General features: G+C 42.4%; 1 protein-coding gene across 6 annotated transcripts in view; it reads left to right on the plus strand.

The window, feature by feature from the left end:
- The window catches only part of MYO9A (myosin IXA), a 175,289-nt gene that overhangs the window by 23,454 nt on the left and 128,435 nt on the right, over nt 1-23,400 (plus strand). For all 6 annotated transcript variants that reach the window (XM_021554201.3, XM_021554204.3, XM_021554202.3 and 3 more), the window contains exon 2: nt 8,382-9,303. In XM_021554201.3, coding sequence (XP_021409876.1) covers nt 8,461-9,303 — 843 coding nt within the window. In that variant the 5' untranslated portion in view covers nt 8,382-8,460. The remainder of the gene's footprint in view (nt 1-8,381; nt 9,304-23,400) is intronic.

Consider the following 23,400-nt stretch of genomic DNA (forward strand, 5'->3'; position numbering starts at 1 on the left):
CTGCCCAGCCAGAGTTAATTTGTATGGCTCATTTTCATCTTGAACAGTAAATGTCCTATCAGGAGGAAAGTTGGAATCTTCTTGGCAGAAGAGAAAGCTCTTCTGGGTTTGTGTTGGTGGGTCACAGGTAATAATTCTTGTGAAATGCAATAAAATTGTGTAGGGAACACTGGAAAATTTTATTTGAAATGGACTATTTGCCAAAATGTTTTCTGAGAGAAGGCTTTAAAACCATCCCTTCCTCACTATTGGACATGGTCCATAATCCTCCATAAAATGAGGAAAGGGAGAACATCAGTAACCACATTATTACATTTTAGCCCACTGCTATTGCACTTAAATTTTACTTTGTTCCTAAGCTGAATTATCTTCTTCATAATAACTTCAAAACTCCTAAGACTACAGTAAAAATATCTAACATTATAATTATTTGACCAAGTAATCAAAAATAACATAGTGACATTCAATTATGTAAATTGTCCCTAATTTTATATTTTTAGGGAAATACAGTGTAGGTCTTGTCACTTCCATAGTGGTTTAATGTTTATTTTCCTGTGTCTGTGGACTCCACAATAAGCAAGGCTGAGAGGTGTCCGTGTTTGTCTTGGCTTGTGCTGGAAGTGCGTTGAGTTTCCCAAGGACAGAGAACATTGAGGAAGGATCCATGCTGAGGATCTATGGGAGGACGTGATTCTTTAACCCAACAAAATCCTTTGGCATGGATCTATATGCTGATATTTATCAGTATATTGATATATGTAGTTGATGTAGATCAATATCTATTTATATGGCAATATTCAAAATACTCTGCCATTTCATCATAAAGGTGAGCAATAACTTCTTGGTGATAACATATAAAAAGAAATCTTTTTACTGAGCTGCCCTTTATGTCTGTTATCTTTGGATACTTCCTAATACAGCGATTCAGTGCATTTAAGTGCCAGCACAATTTTTTTTGTGCAATTCTTGGTGCTTCTGTAAATCCTTCTGCCTTTTTCTCAGCTGTTATCTCAAGTGTGGTGCTTGTTGGAGCTGGAAGTGATCCTGGAGTGCCTCCACATCCTTCAGCAAACTTCCTTTTCAGCACGGCAGTCCTCAGCCTGCTCCCACCACCTTCAGAAGTGCATTAAGAGGAGAAGGATCCCTTGATTTCCCCAGGTTTTGTTCTCTGAAGTTCTTGGGCTCCTCTAGGAAGGAAGTACCTTGTCCTTAATACTGGTGTAATTCCTAAGCTCTCAAAAGGTATCTTCTGCAGCTCTTTTGGGGCTGGGAGATGCTCCTCGGTGTGAATTCCTTTAGTCCTTGGCAATGTCACTTACACTTGATATCCATTGTTTTTATCAGCTTCAAAAAAAATTTTATTGTAAGGGTTGCTGGTTTTCAGGCTCTATATGTGAAGTTTTAGCTGCAAACTAAAATATAAGTAGCTGGGCACAGAATTGTAGAGCTAAAAGGGAGACCCTGAGTACATTTACAGTTTCTACAGCTGTCTCTTTGCTTACTGGCTCTGCACTGTGCCTGCAGCACTGTGTGATTGCCAGTGATCTGTGGTTTTGGGATATCAATTCTATCACTTTGTTTCCAGTTGGATTTCCTGAGGCTGAACTGCTCTGTGTCCACCTGTGAAGAGCAAATCCAGCCAGTCAAGTAGAAAATCTGGTATTTTGGCTGATCATGTGAACAGAATTGCTGTGTTGGTGAGGGATGCTCTGTCTGAAAATTTGTTGGGGCCTGGAGCTAATCCAGGAAAACCTGAAGGGGCTGTAAATGTAGTTCTATCAGTTTATAAAATATTTTTCTGGATGTTTGGAACAGGGTTGTCCTACCTCTGGCCACTGACTACTTCATTAGTCATTAGAAGCAGCAAAACAAAATGTAGCAAGGATTTGTTTCCCTTCAGGACTCAAAACACTCACGGTACACCAGGCTCTTCCTTCTTCTCTGCCTTTTTGTTAATTCTTGCCATTCACTGACAGTTCTCATTAGCCAGATAGGGAATATGGGAGCAGCAAATTAAGTTAAATTTAAATGGTGCTACCATTGCAGCCTGAGAGAGGATCCAACAATTCCTTTTGTTTCTTTAAATTTTATTTTTTATATTACTATTTTGTTGGTTTCTGGCACAAAAAGCCAAAGGAGCAGCTGGAGGATCCCGTTCTCCGTGAAGGGGGATGTTTTGGGAGAACAGAAGTGCTTCTACAAGTCAAGATTCAGTGACTCAAATCTGAAGCTCAAGAAAGAGGAACAATCCAGGAGAGGATTTTCTTTGCACCACTTGTTTGAGTTTCCCAGCATCAAGCAGAAATCCTGTGGCGGAAGTGAAGATGGAAGTCACTTCTCCCATGCAGCTATCCCAGTCAAAACTTCACCAAACCTTTTTGTAGTTGCTTTATTTAATTTTCATTTCTTTGGCACTACAGATGATGGATCTGTGCCTTTGGTAGCATCTCCAGCCAGTGAGGCAGGAGTCATGCAGGCAGGAGGTTCATTCACTGCATAGCCCAGGTTAAGTCCTTGGATGCTGACTCATTCCCTGCACAGAAAGTGCTTTGACCTCACGGGAGAGATTAAGTGATTGTGCTCTTATTCACATCCTAATTCAGTTCCTCCTTCATCAGAAATGTTTGCAACATGTTGGGAGTAACTCATTTCACAACAGCTTTTCTTGTAATTTTTTTAAGGCTTTTGGGGAGGGGGGGGGAGTTTGGACGTTTTTTGTTTGTTTGTTTTTGTGGTTGGTTTGTTTAGTTTTTGGGTTTTTTTCCTTCCCATTTTGTCTCAGCTGAAAGGTCTGGTAAAAGCTGAGAGATTTCCACAGGAGATGCATCAGCAAGAATGTGATAGATAGCAACATCCTCACCCACCTCCAGTTTCTAGAAGAGGAACCACTGAGTTGTTGTCATACATAGGGAAATACCAAAACCTCAAGACACGGTGATTGCAGGCTCTGGAAGGGATTATTGTGCACTGAGGTGCTTTATGTATTCATGGACTTCTTTATATCAGTGTCTGATTAAAGCATGGGGGAACCAAGCCCATCTCTGAAGGAGAGGAGGAAACACCTCTCTGGTGTCCAGGAAGGAGCTCCCAGGTGCCAAACTGAACTTCAAGTGTTATCCTCTACTATAGAAGTGAACAGACAAGGAGGTGACAAGTGCTGAATAAAACTGAAAGACACATTAAAAATCAGTGTGATATGACTTGTCTCAAATTTTTCAGGTCATGGAAGAAGCTATGGATCTCAGAAACAACTTAGAGAATACTTGCAACCTATTTTAGTTCCAGTGTGGGCAACTGTAGGTCTTTGGGAACAATTTACATAGGGTGAGCTGTGTCACTGCTTCTTTTGTGTTCTGGGAATCCCCCTTGGAGGCTGAGTAGGCATCTCTGGCTGTACAAGCATCTTTACTTCCAGAAAAATTCCCTTCTGCTTGAGGCAGGATGGTTGACACTGTCCAAGGGTTTGACACTCCTTTCATTATGGCTCTTGATAATAACAGCCAAACCCCAGTTTACAAATCTCACGTAGACTGAGGGCATCAAGGAGGTTTAACTCAAAATCATTTGGGTTTGCAGAAAGTGAAAGGACACCAAATTTTTATGTTCACTCACATTTGCCTTGAACTCTGGGCAATACAAAGCAGGTTTAGCAAAGGAGAATTTCTTCCTTTCAAAGGAATTGTGACCAGATGCAGAATTTTAAGGGGAGAGGAAAGAAGCCCCTGGAACAGTCAGATGTGCATTGGATGTTGCTGCCATTGTCTGTGTGTGTCTTTGCTGTTGGTGCCTGTGGGGTTTTGTTTTGGTGCAGTGCCAGGTCCAGCAGGGTCCTGTGTTGTGCAGAGCTTCTGAGAATGTCTCCACTTCTGCTTTCATTTTCTGTTCTAATTTAAGTTTTCTCACTGCTTTGGCATCTTGCTTAGGTACCTCAGTCCAAATAAACTGCTCTGAAATGCAGCCAGAAGACCTTCCTTCTATATGTGGACAATCCTGGAGTACTTATGGGTGTATTTTTCCCCATCCAAGCTTATCATCCTTTTAGAAGTAAATTTGAATTGTGATTACAAATCAAGTTGAACACATCCCTGCTCATTGCAGGAGGGTTGGACTAGATGACCTTTAAAGGTCTCTTCCAAAACAAGCCATTACAAGATCTCTGTAATGCTTCCAAATCTCACTTTTCCTGTGATAGAACTTTGATTCTGTTGGATGAAAATAATTTGCATAAATCTGTGTTTTGGGTACCATCACTCCTGCACACGAGATTCTTTGAGAGTGGCCCACATAGATGATTAAGTGACAATAATTACATTTCTTTCCCATTGGCAAGCAGTAGGAAGAGAAAAACACAGTGACCATGGAAAAGGAAGATGATAAAATAAGAGGGTTTAGTGTTATGTAGATTCTGAAAGGAACTGACATGTGAAAAGGCACAATGATAACCAAGATGTTGAGCTTCCACCTGGGTATTCCTCCTGTGTGTAGCTGGCACAGATGTGTCGGTCTGGTGTCACTTTTGATATCACCAAGGTATTATTTTGGGTACCAGCAGCACAAGTCTATTGGCTGTCACAGGAGAAACATCTTGTGCCCACAGATTCAAATTAAGCAGTGAAGTGTGTTTAGATTGGCAGCCAAGAATTAGTGCCCTGCATGGTGTGTTGGGAGGTGCTGGTAGATGGATTGGGGAGAAAGTTTCCCTGTTTCTGGAGTCCCTTGCCAGGTTAGGGGATGTTATAATAAACTCAGTGAACTTTGCTTCCAGAATTGCCCCTTTAGCAGCCTCAATGCTGACACTGATCCCTGTTTTTTCCAAATCATTCGGTATTTGGCAAACTCTGCACATGATTTCAGGCTTTAGCTGTCACAGATTATTTATGCCGGGTTTGGATGCTTCCAGTGGACAGTTTGTTTTGGATTTTTGCCACGTGCTGCTAAGGCTGTCCCTGAAAATGAACATATTGAGGCTGGTCTTTCTGAATGTGTATTAAACTGTGATCATACAGAAAAAGATAATATAGAATGTAAAAATCAACCAATATTTACTGTTTAGTGTCTGTACAAAGCCTAATTAGCAAACAAAGTTTTCATCTTTTTCTGTCAACCTGCTAATAATCAGATGATTATTGTCAGTTTTATCAGAATCCTCTGAGCCTTCTCCTTGGAAATAGTAATTGATTTTATTATGTAGGAGAACCCAAGTAAAATATCGGTGAACACAAGTAATATAATTAATTTGTAACCATGTTTTGAGATTGTGGGGTTTTTTTATGTTGGAAATAAAATTATGTTGGTGTAGTAAAATTGAGCAAAGTCAGCATTCAGGATTAATTTGAGAAGAATCTTCATTCAAACCTAGAAAATGGAAGAGTATATAGAAAATATTAGGATGAAAGTCTATGGTCAGAGGGCTGAAGCCAGGCTGGGAGAGCTGAGGGTGCTCACCTGGACAAGAGAAGGCTCCAGGGAGAGCTCAGAGCCCCTGCCAGGGCCTGAAGGGGCTCCAGGAGAGCTGGAGAGGATGTGGGACAAGGGATGGAGGGACAGGACAAGGGGGAACAGTTTTTAACTAAAATGGAGATATTTAGATTGGATGTTAGGAAGAAGTTTTTTCCTGTGAGGGTGGAGAGGCCCTGGCACAGGCTGCCCAGAGCAGCTGTGGCTGCCCTTGGATCCCTGGAAGCTTTCCAGGCCAGGTTGGATGGGGCTTGGGGCATCTTGGTCTAGTGGAAAGTGTCCCTGCCCATGGCAGGGGTGGAATGAGATGAGCTCTAAAACCTCTTCCAGCTCACACCATTCCATGATTCTGTGTTTACTTCGAATGCCATAAATGTTTCCTTTCATAGGTATGCAGAGTCCATGAATTTTTGGCCAGAGTGTTCCCAGGAGTTTGCAATAGGCAAACATGTATAAATGACTGAAGTGTAGCATCATTTTTATATGTTCATCTGTAAATGTAGGCATGTAATAACTCAAAAGGCCTTAAATTAAAATAATGCATAGAGCAAGTATTAATGGGTGAACCAATACAAACTTTGTGCCATTCTTTTCATGATACCATTTAATGTTTTGTCTAAATGCAAATATATTAATTTTTAAAGTAATAAATTAGCTTATACAAGAGCCTGCTGGAGTGGTTGTTGTTAGGAGAACCTTTCTCCCTGATATATGCTAATTACCTTAGGATGGATATTTCATTGCACTATTTTCTCCAAAATGCTTTGGAAAAGCCAACTGCATGCACAAGGTGTGTTGGGTTGGAGCAACCTGGGACAGAGTGTTGGATGCTGAGCCAGGGCCAGGCTCATGCACAGCAGGGCATGGAAGACCACAACCCATTAACTTCATTAACATTGCTTTGACCTCCCTCAACACTCTGAGCCATGTTTGAGGTTGCTAGCAGTAAACCCCGTGGCACCCCTGGGATTTACAAGGCTCGAATTAACACCCCGTTGCTTTCTGATCTTGGAAGCTTCTGGTCTTTGAGTGGTTTTGTGGGGAGGACTTGGCTCTTCCATGTCCCAGAGCTGCTGAGGCTTTCAGCATCTCCATGGAGTTCATGCTTGGCTTGGAACCCTGCTGGATTCAAGTTGTTTGGATGCAGAAGGCACAGGTGTTTGTTGTTACCAATTCCATGCAGAATAAACATCTCTAGAGATGTTTGGGTGGGGTGGAGTGGCCTGGTGCTTTATAGTGTATTTATTGAGTGTGCAGGAGGAAGGAGGCAAGGTCAGTTTGCTCAAGGTAAGCAACTTAAAGTCCTATTTGCACTTCTCACGTGAGTCAGCAGTCTTGGATATGCTCTGATAACATCAATAAAAATAGCCAGTCCTTTTGGCCTCAGCTTTGAAGTGAAATCTGGGTGAGAAATTACCGAGCTTAAGTATAGTGGGGGGTTTGTTTGCCCCTTCTTGGTGAAAAGCTGCTGCTGAAGTTGCAGAGCTACACGAAGCAAGCCCAACCCAGCACTTCCCTGACATCATCCCTGTTGCATCTGTGCCTGTAGCAAAGCTATAGGAAAGCAGCTGGAACACTTCCCAGTGTATAATGTATGTCCTGCTACCAAGCAATGCGCCGTGAATCTCTGCCAGATGTATTTCACTGGGACATATTCATTTCTGTGCTTTGAAGTGCGCGTGGCTGGGGATAATATACTTAATGAAATATTGGAGCGAGAAACAATACAGCATAAAATAGTGCTGTTCATTTGAGGGCCTCAGAAATGAAACAATTCTCCAAATCCCAGCCTTGGAGTGGATGCAGAAGATGAGGATGTCTGTACTTGGACTGAAGGTCCTGGATCTGGAAACCTGGGGGAGACTACAGGAACAGGGTGACCAGTGAAATGCTTTCCTTGAATACTCTTCCCAGCATCAAATATCTGAAGTTCCCTAAACCTGTTGTGGGTTTTGACTTAATGTTTTTTTGACTCTTCTTGACCATTTTGTTGATGCCAGGAGGGAACTGTCATAGTTGTGGGGTCTTGCTCCAGTGGGGCAGTGCTCAGTGAAAAGCTCAACGTTACAAATAACATTAGGATGTGTGTCATGTAAGCTTTAATCTGCATGAAGTGTCACTTCCACCTGATTGCCCAGATCCTGGTTCTGAGGGTCCTGTTTTTCTCCCTAGTTCCCTTTTGTTTTTCTTTTGGAATAACTCTTAACATCTTCCAGGGCAGTTTGGAGTTTGCTAGAATTGGTAGAGAGCCGGGGCCCTTTAACTCTGAATTTGCTTTTATCTGGGGCTGCTGGTGGTATGTTATCTTCTTGTAGTGATGAAATTTGAGAAATCAGCTGTACATTTGATGTTTCATTGCCAGAGATATGGGTTTGTTTGGTTTTAAGCAGTACAAGAGAAATAAAAAGTGCGATGTAGGCAACAAAGGAGTTGGTTGCAATAACTCACATCCAGTGTGAGATATGGACGTCTCTGAAAAAGGGTGACTTGTTAGGGGAAAAAGTTCTGCTGGTTAAATCATCATGGGTTCAAAATCTCCTGGACAGGAAGGAAAGGAGTTTATCTCCTCTTCACTGGCACAGGACTGTGAAAAAATGCATCTGTAAGAAGGGCCGGGTGTGCAGGGGAAGGTGATGGTCATTTTGTTTTAGCAGCTAAATTTTTTGGTGCTGAGTACCATGCACCCATGGGATTGATTCAGGAGGTTGCCTGGTGTGTTGCTCACAAAATTTTCACTGAAAGTCAGAGGGTGTTTCTGATACTTCAGATTGGGGGCAAAATTAACAAAAGCATGAGGTGCTGTGGGAGTTACATCTGAGTAGGGGGAGTCCGTGTAGTGTTTGGGTGTTGAATACCTTTATCTGCTACAGCTTTGGGGTATTTGTAGGATAACACCTAACTGGTTTTATTTTGGTTTTTTTCAGCCTTGCTAACATGATGACCTGACAAGATAGAGCACAGTCCTGACTATGCAGCACAGGGACTGATGGGAAAGGATCCAATATGAGTGTAAATGATGTTGGAGGCAGACGACGCTTTGAGGATAGCGAGTACACGCTGCACATCTACCCCGGGAGCATCGCCGAGGGGACAATCTACTGCCCCATCACCGCCAGGAAAACGTCCACGGCCGCCGAGGTGATCGATTCGCTCATCAACAAACTCCAGCTCGAGAAAACAAAATGTTACGTCTTGGCCGAAGTGAAGGAGTTTGGAGGGGAGGAATGGATCCTCAACCCCACGGACTGCCCGGTGCAGCGCATGATGCTGTGGCCGCGCATGGCGCTGGAGAACCGGAGCAGCGGCGAGGATTATCGCTTCCTGCTGCGGGAGAAGAACCTGGATGGCTCCATCCACTACGGGAGCCTGCAGTCCTGGCTGCGGGTGACGGAGGAGCGGCGCAGGATGGTGGAGCGGGGCTTCCTCCCCCAGCCCCAGCAGAAGGACTACGATGACTTGTGTGGTTTGCCAGACCTGAACGAGAAAACGCTCCTGGAAAATCTCAGAAACCGCTTCAAGCAGGAAAAAATCTACACCTACGTTGGCAGCATCCTCATTGTTATTAATCCCTTCAAGTTCCTACCTATTTATAACCCCAAGTATGTGAAGATGTACGATAACCATCAGCTGGGGAAGCTGGAGCCCCACATTTATGCTGTGGCAGATGTGGCTTACCATGCTATGCTCCAGAGGAAGAAGAACCAGTGCATCGTGATTTCGGGAGAGAGTGGCTCGGGAAAGACACAGAGCACCAACTTTCTGATTCATCACCTCACTGCCCTCAGCCAGAAGGGATTTGCCAGTGGAGTAGAACAGATTATTCTTGGAGCTGGCCCAGTGCTTGAGGTAAGATGGAAATGATAGTGTGGAAATATTTTAACGGTGAAAAAAACCAAACCTGAGTAGTTGGGATTTTATTGTGACACTTAACTCTGTGGTTATCTGCTAAATACTGATAATAAAGTGTCAACAGTGTTATCAATGAGAGAAGGTTGTTTCCACCTATAGAATATTACCTGCTTCAAAAAAAAAGAGGATAAAAACAAAAATATAGTAGATGGCTTGCTGCCAAATTTGTTCATGCTTTGTATTCACTCAAGTGTTTCTCAATGCAGGTTTATCTTGGTAGTTTCTCAGTGGGAAAATGGAAATGAGAATTATCAGTGGCAATTTTCTAGTATATTGAAAAGAGAATTCATTGCACACAACGTATTGATAATGTTGTATTTATGGAGTTTCTGTGCAGTCAGCTTCTTTGAGCTGGGAAAGAAATCAAAGGTAACTTTCGTGGTCATATTTGTGTTTTCTAACCATGAGTGCTTGATTTGGCCACTTACTGGTTACTTTGAGGACTCTTCTTGTGTATTAGAGGTTAGATAAATTTGGCCATCAACTTTTCAGGTATGAAACTCTGAACTGGGATACCAGCATTCATTAATTAATGTCATGAGTTTGCCCCATAGTCTTTGAGATGGTTTTCTTTGGAATTGCTAGCTTTGCTGGTTAGAATTTTGTTGCTTAAAGCCCATCTGCTCATGGGTGATGTGTCAGCTGCAGCTGTGCCATTGTCCTTGGAAGCCATGATACGTGGAGGTGGTTTGGTGCCTGCATCCTCTCCCTCTCCCTCTCTGGAGCTGATGAGCAAACATCAGACCAGGCTCCCATAATTAGTGGTGGTTACTGTGGTGACCCACATTGCTGACCACATTAATTTCAGAAAACTGGTATGAAGACTGTTTGTTGCATTCCACCTCCAGTTCTGTTATTCTACCTGCAATCCTGTTATTTATTTAAAACACTTCCATGCTCTTCAGTTTTTGATAGGTTGTTTAATGTGTCATGTTGGACCAAGGTAATTTTGTAGTTCTCTTTAGCAGTGTCAGAGGGAGCATCTCTGTCTAGGTTAGAATTCTGGGCGTGGGGAAGAGAGATCTCTGTGAAATGGAAGGTAAAAGGAAGTTTGGGGAATGGTGTTTTTCTTAGATTCTGCTTTTCTCAGGAATAGGTCTACTTGCTTGGTTCTTCGATGGAGAGAGGCATGACAAATGGTTTGTTGGGAATCCTGCTCTGGTGGTGGCCACTCTCTTCTGGGAACCATTCACAGAATGGTTTGGGTTGGAAGGGATCATCCCATTCCTCCCCCTGCCATGGGCAGCAACACTTTCCTCTATTCCAGGTTGCTCCAAGCCCTGTCCAACCTGGCCTGGCACACTTCCAGGAATGGGGCTTGGATCTTTTCTGCTTAACCTGTGCCAGGGCATCTCCACCATCACAGGGAAGAATTCCTTCCTAATTTTTATTATTATTTTCCTTTAAAAAGCAGCTTTGTAGTTCCTCTCCTTGGTCTCCTTGGTTCCCTTTCCTCTAGAGGAGGTTGCTCAAAGCCCCAGTGTCTGGCAAGTTGTGTGTGTTGGGATGAGGTGGAGGGCAGGGATGCACTCCAGCCTTTTGTTTTCCTTTCGCAAGATCTGCAGCTGTTTTTGAGGGAAAAAAATCCTGAATCATATCTGTTATTTTTTTTTTTTTTCCTGTTGGAACAGAAGTTTGCATTCCTTCACTCCGGCAGCTGGACGGCTGCTGTTGTGCTGTGTCTGCTTCCAGGCCTCTTGGAAAAAGTGGGGGTAATCCAGAATTTCTTCTGCTGTGCCAGCACTGGTCCCAAATAGTCACAAATCAGGCAGCCTGAAAGATAAAGTGGCTATATTTCTGCTTTTCCTTCTCTTTCTAGAACTTCCCAAGAAAGGGATCTTGACAGCAGAGCTTTGGGTTGCATTACTCTGCAAAGCATTTGCAGATTTGACCTTTTGAGTTGTGGTTGAAATAAATTGAATAAACTCTGGAAGTTTAGATGCCAAACTTTTGGGGATTTTTCTTTCTTCTTTTCCTTTGTTCTTCTTCTCTCCTCCAGACACCTTCTGCATTCCCTTTGTTTTCCCTTTGCATATTTAAGATCAGATTGTGTTCAGCTCAGGTTTGCCTTTCAGAGGCAGCGACACAGCTTTTTGTGGTGTGGCTTCTGATTTAGGGACTGGAGCAACCAACAGCTCACTTGGACCTGTTGAATTCTTTCTCTGCTTGAAAAGTGTCTCTGGCAGGACAAGTGCACGGAACCTCCTGTTCCTGGGAATGCCTTTGCTGTCATGCTCACACAGCAGGAGCGGAAGTGGAGCAAAATTAAGATTTTTTTTTTTCCTGCAACTTCTCTGTTTTCCTAATTTACCTTTTTTGAACAGCTTCAGGCTATTGTTTGGGATTTTTTTTTTTTTTTTTTTTGTTGCATGAGATTCCTGAGTCTTGTCCAAATTGGACTTCTGGGGATGGCTGTCAAGACAAGCTGTTACTGCCCTCTAAACATGGTGACATCATTCACTAGTTGCACGTACTTTGAGGTGTGTACTGAGACCAGGCGCGTCCTTTTAAAGTGTATTTGATGTATATCCTATGGATTTTCTTTTTCCTCTAGTGGTATTTAATAGGAAAATTTTGTTGTAGTGGTGCTCCTTGGAGTGGTTGCAGTATGCTTCTTTTGGTGATAAATGAGATTTTAAAATACTTGCATATTTATATATTTTAAAATAAATTATATTTCTTAAATATCATGCTATTTTTTCCAATAACAAGATCAAATTTTTTTTAAAAAATATATTATTTTCTTTATATTTTTCCTCAGTTTCTCCCCATTTTCTTATAAAACATATTTTGCCCTGTAAGAACTTGCTTCTTCAGCAGAGCTGAGCTTACTAAAATTTTACACTCTGGCTCTTTAGTTTCAAGCCCGAGCTCCTCAAAATCCGTAATTTTGTGCAGTTAATTGAGGAAGAGTTCCACGTGCTGCAATTCCATTCTGTTTCTGATTGACTCCATGCAATACTTAAGGTGAAGATGACAGCTCAGCTTGATCCTCCGTCAGGAGCCCAGAGTGCCACACCTCAACAAGACGTGGAAGGATTGGAGCCTGTGCAGAGAAGGGTCTGGAGCACCAGGAGCAGCTGAGGGAGCTGGGGAGGCTCAGCCTGGAGAAAAGGAGGCTCAGGAGGGACCTTCTGGCTCTGCCCAGCTCCCTGCTAGGAGGGGGCAGCTAGAGGAGATCAGGCTCTGCTCCCAGGGAACTACAGGACGAGAGGAAATGGCCTCAAAATGTGCCAGGGGAGGTTTAGGTGGGAAACATTTCTTCACACTGGAAAAGATGTGGCTGCCCCATCCCTGGAAGCATTAAAAGGTTAGGTTGGAGATGTTGAACAACCAGGTCTAGTGGAAGGTGTTCCTGCCCAGGGTAGGGGGTTGGATTAGATGACCTTTGAAGTTCCCTTCCCATCCAAATCATGCCATAATTCAATTTGTGCTCTGCCTGGAAAACTGTGCTTTATCCCTGCAGGGATATTTTATCCCATATCTAGGGAACTTGTTGATGTGAACTTGGAACAGTTTTCTCTTTAATTAAATTAGCTAGAAACATCTAGATGAAGTTTATGTTGTATTCCGAGCTTGTTTTTATAGACTGTAACCCTTAGAGGTGGGATGTGGATGGGATCATCACCTTGTAGTGGTACATGGTACAGCCTCTAAGCATCCTCCTCCATCCTCCTGAACCATGCTTCAGCTTTCTGGGGAGCTCTGATTGCAAGTTAATTTATTATATTTTGATAATTTTTTCTCAATTCTGCATAAAACTGCAAAAGTAGAAAAATCCTGCCTGCCTCAGGTATGCCCAGAGGTCCTCAGACAGGTATTAGATTAACCTTGGTCTAAAGGAGTCTGCACCAGATTATTTTACCATTGGTCGCTTTCTCAGCATCTCATTTGTCACAGGAGTAAAGCCATAGCAGCTACACACAGCAGATGTGTTGTCTGAGCAGCTGTTTATTTGCCTTTTCAGACATCCCAGTGGGGATCTCTCAGTTGCTTAATAAAAAAAAAAAAAAAAAGCCAAGAGCTGTGTTCCTGGGAGAGGCCTCAGAGTACAGGCAGTGGCCAAGGGGAGCTGCTGCTGCCCTTCACAGCTGATATGCATCTGCAGCATCTCTGCCAGAAAAAAAGGAATTGGTTGCTTGAATTGCTATGGAAAGAACTGCAGAGAGTTTTCTGTAGACATGGCCCTGCTATTTGCATTCCCAATGGTGGTGGTTTGCACAGGAACCTTAGGAACAGCAGCTGGAGTTGCTTTTTGGTTTCTGGAGCAATGTTGTGCAATGTGTGTGTTGTGGTTTTGTGGGGGAAGTCAGAGTTGCCACCTGAAGGCCTGGGAAGCTGAAAGCCTTTATTTTTTTTATTTCTTTAATCCTGATTATGGGGTTGTTAGAGGGAAATGCAGGCAGCATCTAGAAGATGTTGAATGTTATTTTCCAGGACTTTGTGCTAATGTGCAGGGTCCTTCCAGCTGAATCCATCCCTGGCAGCTGGAGGTGCAGCCCTGCGAGGTGTGAGCAGAACAACTCCACACTGCTGGAATTGCAGTGGATGCTGCTGAATGTTTCCAGAGCCAAACAAAGAACCATTGAGTCGAGTTTAAAAAATCAATTAACTGGAATGATCAGGCGTGTCCTGGACTTCCAGTAGGTTCGGGTAGCATTGGACAGCATAGAGGGGCCAGAGCTCCCTGTGTACACAGCTCTGCTGCTTGTCCTGTGTGTGCCAGACCTGGAGTTACCCGAGAGAGGACCCAGCTCCACTGGCAGATCCCACACCCTTAACTCCTGTACTGTGGAGTGCATAGGAATTAGGGTACCATTATTTGCCTGTGACAAGTAACATTTGCAAATGAACCTTATTCATATTTTTACCTGGAATAATGCTAATGGGATGTAAACTTTGACTGTATTCCCTTTTTTTTCCCTATTCCTACTTGGAATAGCATTAATGGGAGGTAACCAAATTTCATTAAAATGGAACTTAACAAAAGAAAATAGATTCTCTGATTCAGTTCACAATGTTCAACTTCCAGTACACTAATTTTTAAATAATTGGCTTTTATTGTGTTTCTCTAAAAGTTTCATATCCAAAAAATTAGATTTATATGAAGGTGAGAGGGAAGATTTATTCTTCTGCTCATTATTCACTTTTGATCATTTTTGACCGATGATGTGTGCAATTATCACCACTCTGCCATCTGAGTTTGGGATAGGTGTGAACGTTAACAGCCAGGATTTTTTCCCTCTGCATTCTTGCCTCCCAGTGCCTGGAAAGGTTAGAGAGAGAGCAGCACACGGAGATTATCCAGCTGATGCCTAATGTGGGAAGAATTTGTGCAGGCCTGACACAAAGGACTCCCACAGCAAGGCTCAGGCACCAACTGCTTTTTCACCAGTGCTTGCAAAATGCTGGGATTCTTCAGATGGGGAGATTTTACAGTTTCAGGCTCTGTATCAAACAGCATCTTGTTCATCCTTATTTCTGACACTGAATTATTCAATATTTTCACTGTAGAGTGTTCCTGCCATATCCAGATGGGCTGTATCAGTGCCTGGGCCTAATATTGTTATTATTTTTTATTACATGCTATCTTCAGCAAATGTTTTATTACTACAAAGTCCAGATTATTGCAATTGAATGACAAAAATTGGTGTTTCTTTCCTGAGATGACAGTGGGGAGATGGATTTTTTATTAAAGCAGGTTTATATGAAGCTGCTTTTTCTCCACCCTTAGAAATTAGAAGCGATTTTGTTTCCAGGTGGGAAATGCCAAATAAACCCTGCCCTTGTTGGGTGGAGTGCTCACCTTGCAAGACATCCTGACTTTATGGACCTCTAGATAGGCAGACTTTATGGATCACTAAGTATCAGGATCTCTGACTATCCAGATTCTATAAATACAAAATAACCCTGAATCTGACCCTGGCAGGGACCACATGTTCATGCAAACTGAGATGATGCTCAGTATTATATGGTATTAGAGAACAATTTACTTTCTAATACCATTTTTTAAATATCTTTCTCTGTCTTATTCCACCAGTGTGTCTGTTATTTGGGTTTGTAGTCAGCTTTTCTAGTAAAACTTGAATATCAAGGTGCACATTTAACAAAACATGAAGGAAGGGCTCATTTTCTGACATCTTATTTTTCCTTTTTCTCTCTATTTAACAAATGCTGTAATTATAATGTAGCACTTTGATAAATAATGTTTTCAATCAAAGATCATGTTGCTGCTGTTCAGTAAGGCTTCCTTGAAGACTTAATAACCAAGACAAGGACTTTTTATCCCTAATGTGCATAGTTAATACAGTACCATGTTTTTCTAGTCATGGAGTGAGGAGTTGATGCCTTAGTAGGGATTTTGTTTCTTCCCCCTCCCCCTTCTCCCCGTTAAAATAGACTTTTTTTTTGTCTGTTTTCAGGAGCATGTACTGAGACCCTTTTGACTTTTCTCGTGGCTGGGTAGCCTGTATTGGAATCGACATGCTGGGCTGGGTGCTGGGTGGATGCCAGGTGGGTGCTGTGCTGCAGCCCTTGGTGGGGAACAGAAGAGCCTGGGAACAAGGAGCCTTTGTAGACAGGGACTGCACCCAGCTTTGGTGGTAATTTGACAAATTTGGGCTTTTTAACGGTTTCTGCCATCGCTGTGGCTTTTCTCAGCCTGGAATTGGAGTGCTGTCCCCTAAACACCTCTGGGAAAGCATTTGGATTTGCTGCCCCGGGAGCAAATCCCTCTCCTGACAGCTCAAAGTGTCCTACTGAGCTCAGAAATTGTATCCCAAAGGGAGCAGATATGATTTTCTGACTCTGTCCTCCAGATGTTTAAGGGAGCGAGGTTCCCCCTTCTTATTTTATAGGGCAAGAATTGCTACTTGTAACAATAAATTGTTGTTGCTAATTTTGCAGGGTGGGGGACAGAGAAAGTGTGGTTAGTTATGTCAGGGACCACAGTGGTCACCTGGTGCCACCTCCCTGCTCAGGCAGGGCTGTTCCAGAGCGCAGGGCACAGGAATTGTGTCCAGGCAGCTCTGTCTGTCCAGTGCTTGGTCACTGCACAGTGAAAAAGTTCTGCCTCCTGTCCAGGTGGAACTTCCTAGGCTCGGTCCCTGCCCATGGCTCTGGTGCCATTGCTGGGCCCCGGAGCAGAGCCTGGCCCTGCTCTGCCCCTTTTTGCACCCAGGGACAGCCAGGGCTGAGGGCCCTTCTCAGCTGGGGCTCCTCTCCAGGCTGAACAGCCCCAGCCCCCTCAGCTTCTCCTCAGCAGGGAGATGCTCCAGGCCCTTCCTCGCCTCTGCAGCCTCTGCTGGACCTGCTCCACTCTCCACAACTCACAGGAGGGTGCAGCCTGGTGGGGTGGAGCTGTGCTCCCGGGAAACGAGGGACAGGACAAGAGGACATTGTCTTAAGCTGCCTCAAGGGAGGTTCAGGTTGGACATTAGAAAGAAGTTCTTTGCAGAAGGTGTGGTTAGGCATTGGAATGGGCTGCTCAGGAAGGTGGTGTTCCCATCCCTGAAGGTGTTGAAGGAATGACTGAACGTGGCACTCAGTGCTATGGTCTGGTTGACAGGGTGATCACAGGTTGGATTGATGATCTCAGAGGTCTTTTCCAATCTCAGTGATTCCATGATTCTGTGATAACTACAGCTCTGCAGTGATGCAATGTGTGCATCTTCTTTCCCCATATGATTCCTATGGGAATAGAGAAGTCAGTGCATTCACTGAGGAGCGTGATGACAGTTGTCACTTAGGGTTGTGTCACTGAAAATGCCTCAACCCAGGAATTATTGGTATGGGTGTTATTGTGCACCTCTTCTACAGCAGGTGGATTGCGTTTTGTTGTTTCAACATCTTAAGGATATAAAGGAGTTTAATAAAGTGCCTCCTGATTTGCCCCAATGGTTTTGCCAAATCCAAGAGGAATCAGTTAAAAGAAGTAAGGCACTTCAGGAAGGCAGAGGCAGGGAGCTGCTCCGATTTGTTTGCTGTTTAAGGTTAAATATTACGTAGAGATTAAGTTAAAGCTCGGCGGAGGGCGGTGGAGCAATCCTCTCCCAATTCCACGTTGCACAAGTCTCTCAGGAGCTCATGGCAGCAATTCAGGGTAGGCAAATAAAATCATTGTTTGCCATGTTTGCGGAAGGGATCTGCCTTAACGGCAGCAGCAGATTGCAGCTCCCTTCTATTCCCTTAATTAAGATGGATGAGGAATAAATGTTGTGCCAGACAGTTGAGCCTTTGGCTTTGTCACTGTGATTGGGGATTTGGACTTCTTTGGGCAGAGACTGTGATAGGGAAGATGAAAGGACAAGCAGAATTGGAAGAGTTTAAAACAGTGGAGACTTTTTGTAGATCATGTATTTTCAACATAGAAAGTATAAAAAACAAATTATGTCCATTTTGCATCAGTGGAGTTAACAAAGCTCACTCTCCCTGGGTAGTTGGTGTCCCACCATCGCTCCCTGCTCCCATGGAGCTTGAGCTCCTCTTTGGGAGTGAAGAGTCTTCCTCCTGTCCAGCAAGGATCTCTGCTCTGCCACAGACGAAGGCCTCACCTCATCCTCACCCCAGCCCTGGGAAGACGTGAGGCAGGGCAGGGTAAGACTTGCCTGCTAGTCCCACTGCTTGCAGGCAAATGTAGCTCAGGGATCTCCTGAACTGGCACAGTCTTCATCTAATAAGTCTGAATGGGTCTTTTTGGGTTCAGCTTCACTATCAATGGCCATAAGGAAAGCCATAATAGAGGAAAAGATCCAAGACTCTAAAAAGCTCTTAATATTGATTATGAGTCAAAATAATAAAAAATTTAGCACAGCACAAGGCAAATCAGGATTGTTAGCTGTTATGAAAAACATTATTTATAGTTATAGAACATATATATGTATATATATTTTTTTTTAAAAGGCAAAAAGGAAGAGTTGAGCATTTTCTGCCCATAATGTAATTTTTAAAAAACTAAACTTTTTTTTGTTAGTATTGTCGAGATCCACATCATTCTTATTTGAAAGGAGGAAATAAGAACAAAAGAATGTGACTCCTGTGCACTGACTTTGTGGTAGAGACCAAAGATCTACTGATTGTCCCAAAATGGGCAGATTTACTTAAGGTTTTTAACTGGGAGAAAAATCTTAGCCAAGGATCTCTGTGAAGGATAACAAAGGAGAATGAAAGCAGCTGGGTAAAAATGCTCACGTCCAACATAAGGATAAAATGTTTATACTTAATTTGCTTTATCATTGAGGAAATCAAAACTTTTTTTTTTTTTCTTTTTGAGAAACAACAGGTTTGGGGAGCAAAGTTTTGGTTTGGTAAGTTGGTTGGGAGCTGTCTCCCAAATATTTGTTGCTTGAGTGGTTTCCAAAGCAGAACAGATCCAGACTTCAATAAAGCATCTGGTGTGCTTGGAGAAGAAATAGAAAAGAAATAAATGAAGAAATAAAACAAAAAGAGACAAAGCAGATTTCATAACACAAAATCCTTTTTTTAAGAATTAGCGCTTTCTCAGGATTCCAGTTATTCTTCATACAGGCTGGTAGGTATAAGGAGTAGTCCTGAGTCTCTCCTGTGGGAAATTGTGGGGTTTAGTTGAGGGTTTTCTTCTTATGTGTACAAACTGAATTATTCTTTAATTAAGGAGATTTGGAAAATAGTCCTGAAGAGCAGAATATGCACTATTTTTGTGTTGTTCAGCAAATACAGGTAGAGTGGTTTCAATCTGATGGAGATGGGGAAGATTTGGTGCTGTATCCTTAAAACAACCTTCTCTACAAAGGCTCATACCCACTTCTACACTGAAAGGGAACTTTGCAAACTTTGGAAACACACTTTTCTGGTTTAGTTTAAGGCTCTGAAAAATGTGGAGTTGGAGACATCGGAGTTTGTCTTTATCTCCAAGGCTACGGCTGCGGAGCTGGCGATGCTCGGAGGAATGTGTTTGAATTATTAGGCTGAACTCTGCATTTCTGGGCCAGAGTGTTCCTGGTATTTGGAGGCCTCTGGGATAGAGGTAACCTTGCCAGCAGGTCATAAATTTGAGCCAGTTTTTTTTTTTACCTTAGTAAGGAAATTCATGCTGGAGCTTCCCTTAAGCCAGGATTCGCAGTGATCTAATCCCAGCCTGCTGCCAAACCCGACCTGGGAGTTGTTTTGTGGCGTTTCGTTGCCGTCTCTTCGTTTTGTCCGTCGTGTCCCGGATTGCTGGATTTGTCCGTCGTGTCCCGGATCGCTGGATTTCCCCTGCTCCGTGCTTTTCACTGTTCATCAGGAGTGGGTGAATGCACACAATCGGCTGCAAAAGCCTCGCTGCTCCCTGTGGCTGGTGGCCAGCACCAGGATGTGCTATCCAGGGAAAATGATAACGAGCACTTCATTTTAGTTTCTCCAAATAAGCGCTAGAGGAAAACCTGCCATGGGAATTTGGAAGTTTTGGGACACTTCATACACGAGCAGGTAGAAATCTGGATCGCAGGTGTCATATCAAAACCAAATAAATAAATAACAACAACAATGTGTATAATAAATGTTAATATCTCCTGTAGTAATATTAATAAAATACATTAGTATCTCCTATAATACTGACATATATATTAATTACAGAAATACACACACAAATCTGCATTGCAGGTGTCACATACAAGTCCAAAATAATCTATATATTATATCTGCCATAATAATATATGAAATAATAATGTAATTACGTATATACACACACCCAAATCTGCATTGCAGGTGTCAAAGAAGTTCAAAATAATCTCTGTAATAATATTTATCATATTAATGTATGTAATGCAATAATAGTGTAATAATATATATACACAAGGAAATATCTGCATTGCAGGTGACTCAACGTAGTCAAAATTTATATATATATTAATATGTCCTGTAATTATCTATGTAATAGCAATATATTTATATACATATATACAAAACCAGATCTGCATTGCTGGTGTCATAGGTGTTCATAATTACTACTACTACTACTACTACTACTAATAATAATAATAATAATAATGCCAACAACAATAATAATATAACATCTCAGGTGCCATATAGAATCAGATAAAACCCCGTTGCATTCTTTGGGTTGTGACTTAATGTGAATGTAAAAAGCTTTATTTTAACTTAATTCTCAAGCTATAACACAAGTAAACCCTTTATGCTATAGAGAAGCACAGCTCTGATGGACAGTTAAAATATTTCAGAGATTTTTTAGCAGTGGAAATTTGTCCAATATTTTAATTATTGCATCTGCTAATGGAATATGAGTTATGTTTGTTGCATGTTTGATACGAGTGGAGATGCTGCTGCAGTACATGGCTACATCACTGTGATGTGGAATTCATATGAATTAAGGCAGTTTTAAAGGAATTTCAGTGGATTCCTTGGAATAGCAGCTGCTCAACACTGGGATGCTGATGATGTGTAATTCCCACCAGTGCTGTCAGTGTCGATGGGCAGTGATTATTGTGCAGCAAATCCAGCACAAGGTTTCTTTTCTCCCTTCTCTTTTCTTTCCTGCAAATTGAAGTGTGGAAAGACCTGCTGCCACTTCCTGTCCAGATTGCCACCTGATGTTTGCTTTAAATCAGAATATTCTATTGCTAGACACGTTAGATTAAAATTAAAAACTAACATTATGGAAAGAGAAAGAACTTCAACGTCCTTTCTGTCTTGGGACAGATGTCTGAAAATTAGGTACAGGGTCACCTGCCATTCCCATTGCTGGTGCATATAGCCAGTCAGTCTAAATGCACTCATAATACACCAGTGCTCCCCATTTTTGCATCATGTAGCTGCTAAAAATGCTAAATAACCCAGCTCCTGCTCCTCCTCCTTGTCCTGAAAATCAGGGGAATGGGAGTGCACCTTCAGTTTTATACAGTGAAACTTCCTAAATTGCCTTGTGTCCATGCACACAAATTCCTTGTCTTTACTGTTCTCAGTGTAACAAGTGGGCATCCAAGAGCTGTTAAACCTGGATTAATCCTGGGTTTGGGCTGCTCCAGGAGGGATTACAAAGCATAATATTGGCACGAAGGCTGAGAGAAGGGAGCGAGGCTTTCCAAAGTGCTTACACAGCACAAAGAAACTCTGCCGGCGCCTTTCGGCTCGCGTGCGGCCCTGGGCTGTGAGGGACGACCCGGGGCTTTCTAGGGTTACATCACAATTATAATATTTGTAATCACAGAGATGCAATAGAAATAACCTCCTGGCAGAAGGGAAATATGTGGGTAATGAATGGGTGCGACCTGCCTGTTGCCGTCCTGGGTTTTCATGCTGGCTCGTGCAGCCCTTCCCGCTCTGCAACATCTGGTTTTCATCTGCTCCAGGAAAGCCAAATAATTTCAATGAAACGGGAAGAAAACATAATGCTTTAAAAAAAAAAAAAAAAAAAAGACAACTATTGATGTTAGCCTGGTTTTCAGCTGGCGTTAATTAGATTTATCAGCAGGGTTTATCGACAGAGTGGATGCTCACTTGGATGTTTGAGTTAATGCATTATCCAACGGACAATGTGATTAACAAGGGCCAAGAGCCACGTTTTTCCTTGGAAGAGCTTGAAATGATAAATCACGTGAGTTCAGATTACTCTGATTTTTGGTGCATGCCCCAGGTGATGAGTCAGGAGGGAAGTGGGACACAGAGGGGATTTTACTGATGGGAACAGCCTTGGTTCAGTGGCACTCGCTGTGGTTGCTCTGGGCTTAAGGACATGGCAATTCCTGCATCATGTTAGCCTGCAACAAAAATGCATTCCTTAAATTGTCAAATATTAGATATACTGAAAGAAAATATACAATAGATGTACAAGATATATTAATAAAAATATAACATAGGAGATACAAAAATATAAAATAGATATAATATATACATGAGATATAGAAATATGAAATAAAAATTCATTATTTTCTTTCTGCCTGTCCCTCTAAATCAGAATGAGGTTGTCACTGGGGTCCATTTTCAAGTTTAGAGCAGTGTGGGTCAGTAGCTGCTTAATCCCCACCACATTAGAGCCCCCCTGGACGAAGTTTTTAAACTGCCCTTTATTGATTACTGTGCTTTTAAAGACGTCCATGAGCTCTCAGCAAATGGAGTGTTTGTCCTGCTCTGTGCAGATTGACCCTGTTGGGCAGGGGGTACTTGAGGAATAGGCAGGCTTTTTGTTCCATCTAGGCTGCAAAACTCTTGTGGGTTGTTGGATCGACTCCCCTCAGTGGATTTTTGGTGCTGGGAAAGCTTCATTGAGATAGAATTATGAGTAAGTGAAATATTTCTGGGTTTCCATGTTAATCGTGTCTGTTCAGCAAGAGAAATGGAGCTGGGAGAAGCTTTTTGGATAAATAGGACGTCTCACCTCCTGGCTTGAGGCATGAGGATCTGTGAGAGCAAATACTGAAGGAGCCATAAGTCTATATTTTGATTTAAGGTTGTAATTTTTAAATTTCTCTATAGTTATCATGTCATAAGATCTTAACCACTAATTTTTCCAAAGAGTTTAATTAAATTTCAAGCTTTCAACTGGAATTTCAAAATAGAAAATAGGTTTGAGCTTACTAATAAGTTTCTTGCTTTGAGAAAAGTCACTGCATTTAATAGAACTGTCTAATGGGCATAGTTGGAAGGACTTTCATTTATTTGACTGGATTCAAACCACAGTTAATTCAACTTCACCCCTGATTGCCAGATGCACACTTCAGTTTCTTACAAGCCACATTTCTCTGGACAAAGATGCAGTTGGAGCAGGGCACCTACAATTGCTCAGAGTGTTTTCAGGAAAAATCAGTCCTTTTTTTTTTTTTTTTCCTCCTTTCCCATTTCTTGCCATGGAATCAATGCAGTTTAATTTTGTGCGTCTTGTGGGGGGCTGGTGCCAGATGGGATTAAAAGGGACACAGAGGGTGAAGAGTTCAGTGAGTCAGGACTTAAATGTGTGGATCATTCCATGTGGATATTTCCCTCCCTCTTTCTGCCTCTCACGTGAATTATATTTGATGCATTTTTTTTTCTAAAGTGGCACTGGAAAGATTGCAAATGCAG

This window comes from Lonchura striata, chromosome 11 (assembly GCF_046129695.1).
Source record: "Lonchura striata isolate bLonStr1 chromosome 11, bLonStr1.mat, whole genome shotgun sequence".
Taxonomy (NCBI): domain Eukaryota; kingdom Metazoa; phylum Chordata; class Aves; order Passeriformes; family Estrildidae; genus Lonchura; species Lonchura striata.